The following is a 5617-nucleotide window of genomic DNA, read 5'->3' on the forward strand; positions in this document are numbered from 1 at the left end:
ATCACGATTTGTGTTTTACACTTTAGTGTAAAAATGTGTTGGAAAACACTTAAAATACAGTATAATCTGACACATCTCACATATTAGAATATCATGAAAATTCTTTTTAATGGTAATTTATTTTAATAGTGCGGGTTGCTACTAAAACTTGCTGCATCAGTGAATGAAGGGATTCATTTTTGTCACTGCTGAGGTGTTCCTGAAGATCAGGTTACTTTCATAGGAGCCTTCAGCTCATCTCTTGGGTATGCTATCTCCTACCGTTCTCTTCTTCCTTCTGACAATACCCCTGCGGGGTTTGGGTGAGGCAAGTTGGCTGACGAATAAGTCACAGCACTGACATGGTCAGCAAACTATTTTATAGTTATTTTGGAACTCTGGGAAGATAAGCCCTGCTGGAAATGAAAATCTGAAGCTCCATAAAGCTTGATTGACGCATGAAGAGCTTTAAAATCTCCTGGTAGATCACCACCAGATCACTTTACACCCCAAATCGTCACAGACCACATAAAGTTTTGAGTGGACTTAGAGCACCTTGGATTTTTAGTTTTTCCAGACTTTAGGATCTTAATTTTCAAATAAAATGCAAATTTTACTTTTAGCTGAAAACTTTGGACCACTGAGCAACTTTTTAGCTCAGGTAAGTTCCTTTGATTCCGATGTGATTTGATATTAGGATTGAGAAAGCTGTAGTATCTTTCCAGAAGACACCTGCATGTAGTGGCTCTTGATGCGATTCCAGCCTCAGTCCAACACTTGAAGTTTTTTCACCGTTTTCCCTACTTTTTCCCTTACAATACACTTTCTATCAATAGGCTTTACTACAAAACTCTGTGAACCTCCAGTTTTTACAGGAATGACATCCTGGCTTATCCCTTTTGTAGAGAGTATCAATGATTATCAGATCATGACTGTCAAGTCAGCAGTTTTTCCCATGATTATTGTTGGGTGTACTAATTCTAAAGGGTGTTCTCATTTTCTGAGATACATCTGTGTTTTTGTTAAGGCATTGAGAACTTCAGAATCCCTTCATCTCTTTAATACCACATTGATTCGCTAGATTGCACAGCGATGACATAAACGAGTAGGAAGTTTCATTCATAATATTCAACATGTAAAATCTTGTCAGAATTTTTGATGTAAGACCTCTCATGTGCCCAACATCACTGCCCTTTCCAGTGACTGATAACTCAGCTGGGAACTGTTTCACCTGCAGGCAAAACGGATTGGTTCAATAGAGGGCATTCACGCGTGACATTTAAATCTCTACCTATTGAATGGTTCCAAGTGCACCTCTATCTATCCGAATGCAAAACATAATCCATGTTTGCTGCTGTACATCAAGCTTCCATGAAGTTTCTCAGGCTTGAAAACGGAATTCATATCCTGCGTTAGGTCGACCAATTAAAAGGCCACTGATGGATTTATTTCGATGACATTATTTCCGGAATGTCATACATGACCCGCGGTCCCGAAGAAGTCCTTTTGCTATCCTTACAGTCTTTTCTTCTCTTCCAGTCCTGTTCCATCCGACTGCCACTTATGTTATCAAGCAACATTCTGCTTCACCTCTGCTCATGCCTTTTTAAAATTTCAGTCCTGGATGCTTATTTTTAGCTCACGAGGAAGGCCCCAAAGTAGTTTGCCCGACCGTCCATCTCTATGACACTAGCATTGCTAACAGTAATGAAGAGGCGATCTGCAGGCTGTAGAAAGGCAGTGCCAGCCTGATGCAGAGAGAAGAGGCCAGGCTCCTGACCCCGGGGCCAGCAGACACTCCTAATCGATTTCATCAGTAAGATAGGTGCCGTGTAGGAACTCATCTGTGGGCAACACCAAAAAGAAAGAAAACATGAATAAAGCATGGCATTATATATCAGCACATATCACTGATTTGTAAGCGTTCTACCTTTCGGTTTAAATTTACAGGCTATACTGACTTAGTTTCATTTTATCCTGATTGACACTGAGGTTATTTAAACCAACTCAAACTCAAAGGAAATCCTGTAAGGATATATGCATCTCAAACAAGAGCAAATAAAGTAACTTAACACTTGAAGGCTGTGAGCTTTAAATGTTCTTTAATGTATTTGAAAGAAAAAGGAAGTGTGTACTTTTAAGAAGCCTTAAAGGACACAACACTACTTAAACGGAGGGACAGAGATATAGATATTGGAAGAAAACTAAGTAATATGGTTAATGATTTCTTGGATTAAAAGGTTTAGCTGCCTTTTTAATTCCATCTCTCACTTGAACATCATGAAACCATATTTATTCGCTAAAACACTAATAGTATAATTTCTAATTATAGCTATAGCTAACCATCACCAGTTATCCTTTAATAAGTAAAAAAGCTTTGACCTTCTTGTAGATATACTGGACAAGCTGAGCTCCTTGCTCCTCTCTTGTTTCCCCGTCCATCTCCCCCATGGACGGGAGTTTGAAGTAGGTCTGGGCGTAGATGTAATAGAGGCCTGCTCTGGGTACCAGCAGCTCTCCTCCTCTCAGCTCTATGTTCTGCAAGAAGGACAGGCCTCTCTGGCCTTCCCACACTCTGATGCGCTCTCCCAGGTACCCCTTGCTGCTCTGTAAACCTGGAACAGCTACACGCGCATACAGAAAGTAAGACATAGTATATATGCATAGAAAAAGCACTGAAATACAAAAACACTTAAAGCTTCAAGACTGAGTTTTATTAAACACTGTTAAAACAGTAACTGCTAACCAAATTATAAACAAATGTTCATGACATGTACAGTGGGTAAGTAATGTTCACAGATGTGCCCACAGACCAGCAGCTATCCACAACTGCTTCTCTAATAGATTAAAATAATGTTCAGCCATGTATTGGTGCTGCATACTGTGGAACAATTATTTTTCCTCTAACATGGTGCCTAATCTAGAACTACTAAACCACTATTCAATAAATTAGACTGTCAAATAAGTCGTGCATCAGTCAGACACCTGCACCACATTTGAGTGGCTCCCTCTAGTGGTAGCATGGAAAAAAATAAGACAAAGTAATGCATGCTCCTAGCCTGTTTCCCCGTCCTCCCCACTTATTTACTGCGGAGATGTTGTTCAGCACAGTTATTAACATAAAGACCGCACCGGTTTTAATGCACCTTGCTGACCTAACATGCAAAAGTCCCTGGGTGGGCTGCATCCGGCGTAAAAGTCCACGCCAAATCAAAAACATGCAGATCCCTCCACTGTGGTTGAAAAAAGAAGATGAGCTCGCCATTTTTAAAGTTGCTTTTTTGAAGAGTCACAATGAAGGTACAAATGTGATTCTACACATAGTACCTTTAAAGTGAATTCCTTTCGCATGCTTCAAAGCTTTCCTTTTACATGCTATTCCTCTCAGCGGGTCTGTGTACACTGGATCTATAGTCCATTGCATACAATGCTTGGAAAGTATCTACGTGGGCAATATATGAGCTTTTTTTCTTTTTCATTTCTCAGACAAAGACTAATGACTCATCTCAAAAACACCATAGGAAACTCCAGGGTATGAGAGAGCGGTTGTACAAGCCCTGACAGACATGTAGGTGTGAGGAGGTAACAAAATCTGAAAGGAGCCTCGGAAGCCTGGAAGCAAAATTCTTAACCTATGGCCTTGAAAAGGTAAAGCAGTGTGCACACGTGTTATGTGTTTCAGGTGTTTGTTATGCATTTCAGAATCAAATGTAACTGATAAAATGATCCTCACTCTCTGAATTTGGAGGCTCTGCTGATGAGACAACACCAGTCACATGTGCACCAACTTTGGGAAGAGAGACCCCTGTGAAAAATGAAACAGAATACACACACATACACACGGGACATTTTCAGTGTAAGAAGCCATGCGTGACAGTGTGATTGACATTGAATGGTATGGTTCTTACTTCTCTCTGGAGTAGGTATCTGGAATCTTTCAGCAATCTTCTGACAAAAACAAAACAAAACAGAGGAATAATAAGAGAGGAGGAAGTGAAAGAGATTACCAGTTATGTAAAATACAAACATACAGAATCACTAAACTAACGCAATCAGAATCAGCAAGGAAGTCACCACCGTGAACCCCTCAGTACACAGTCTGCTTTAACCCAGCTGCGATGGCAGATGTCCTTTTTAAGGACTTCCAAAAGTGAACAATCAAAACAGTCAAATTAGAAGTAACCAACTCTATCAAATTTCAGCTGAACAAAGATCAATAAAAACCTTCTTTAAGTAGTAGTGGACCTGTTGCGTGACCTGCCAGCAGGGGTCGCTCTTCTTTTCTGCCGCGTCCAGGAAGTTCAGATTCGGGTTTACAAGACAGGACATGCTGCTCCTGGAAAAACTCTCCTGCATCTATGAGAGTAAAACAACAAGTAGAACAGGGTGAAACTAATCAGACACATGTGAAAATTCTTCTTACCTACCAACTGATCTGTAAATATAAAAGTTGAGGCACTGGGTATTAGGTTACATGTTCTCCCGGTGTAAGTGTCTGTGGCATAACCATCATTGATATACATGGACTGCGCACATTGGCTTCAAAATACCTGTTTTGGACGCAGCTCCATGAGGTGAACAACAGTGCTTAGAAGGCTTTTTAAAAAATTAACAGCTTTAAGTCTGCTGTAATCACCATAAGACATACTGCGTGTGTATGTGCGTGCTTGACAATTTGCTGGAAACATCATTACAACTAAAAACATAATGTCAGCAGGCTGCCCTTGCGCCACAGGTGTGTCTGAGCGGAGACGTGTGTGTGATTCCCGTGATTATGATATTTTAGAGGCGTTTTCAGCTCGTCACAATGTCTACCCGTCTCTGAAATGCGTTGCTTTAGGGTGTCACAACCCATTTCCTCCAATTGTTTAATGTTATCTCGCCCCAACTTTCTTCGCTCTCATTGTCCGGCGCTGGGTGCAGAAATTCCCGCAGGGATTATTACGGGACTTTTAGGAGTAACCTAAATAACCTTTCTAAATTTCTCTTTAAAAATAGATATTCCCAGCGCATTTATTTCTATTGCTTGTTTATTTATGAGGCAATTAAATCAAAGTGGTAAAGCAATTTTAATGTTTTTCTGACTATATCTGCGGTCCACAGGTCATTTGGAGTTCATGTTTTAATATGCAGTTCCTCTGTCCTCGATCATACTTATCTTGTTCCACAGGTATGAGCCGCATGCCTCAATGAAGATCTGTGTTCTTAGTAAGCTTAGCTTGTTCCCATGAAGCATGTCAGGACACCATGTTTGACGCCTCTCACTCACTCTCATGCGTTCCACGCAAACCAAACGCATTTCTTACCGTGTTCAGGACTTTGTTGAAGTACATAAAACTGACGGCGACCGCGATGGTCTGGAGGAGGACTGCTGCGAGTAAGATGAGCCCCAGACTCTGGACAGAAATGGACATGGCCATATCACACAACGACTGAATTCACCAAGAAAAAAAGTTAAGGATCAAGAAAGCGCTTGAGTGAGGCAGATCAAGCTCTGTTGCATTTCTTCTGTGTAGGACAGAAAGAGAGAGGGAGGGAGGAAAAGTGTGCAGGCGTCTGTAGGTGGAGCAGAAGGGAGGTATGGAGCATTACAACAGCCTCAAGATGTCACTGTTATTAGATAGAAAGGGGCAGGGAG

General features: G+C 41.0%; 1 protein-coding gene across 3 annotated transcripts; it reads right to left on the reverse strand.

The window, feature by feature from the left end:
* Positions 1 to 1024: 1024 nt before the first annotated feature.
* LOC113012218 (tumor necrosis factor ligand superfamily member 10-like) lies at positions 1025 to 5617 on the reverse strand. Of its 3 annotated transcripts, none has more exons than XM_026152280.1 (6): positions 5286 to 5617; positions 4225 to 4335; positions 3888 to 3924; positions 3713 to 3784; positions 2362 to 2603; positions 1025 to 1823 (listed from the first exon to the last, which is right to left on the reverse strand). In XM_026152280.1, exons 1-6 carry the CDS (start codon positions 5397 to 5399, stop codon positions 1614 to 1616), a joined length of 786 nt encoding a protein of 261 aa, XP_026008065.1. In that variant the 5' UTR covers positions 5400 to 5617; the 3' UTR covers positions 1025 to 1613. The 3 variants fall into 3 exon arrangements, with proteins under 3 accessions (XP_026008065.1, XP_026008064.1, XP_026008063.1); XM_026152279.1 differs by having other exon boundaries at positions 4204 to 4335; XM_026152278.1 differs by having other exon boundaries at positions 3888 to 3927; positions 4204 to 4335; positions 5286 to 5616.

The sequence above is a fragment of the Astatotilapia calliptera genome, chromosome 19 (genome assembly GCF_900246225.1).
Source record: "Astatotilapia calliptera chromosome 19, fAstCal1.2, whole genome shotgun sequence".
Lineage (NCBI taxonomy): Eukaryota > Metazoa > Chordata > Actinopteri > Cichliformes > Cichlidae > Astatotilapia > Astatotilapia calliptera.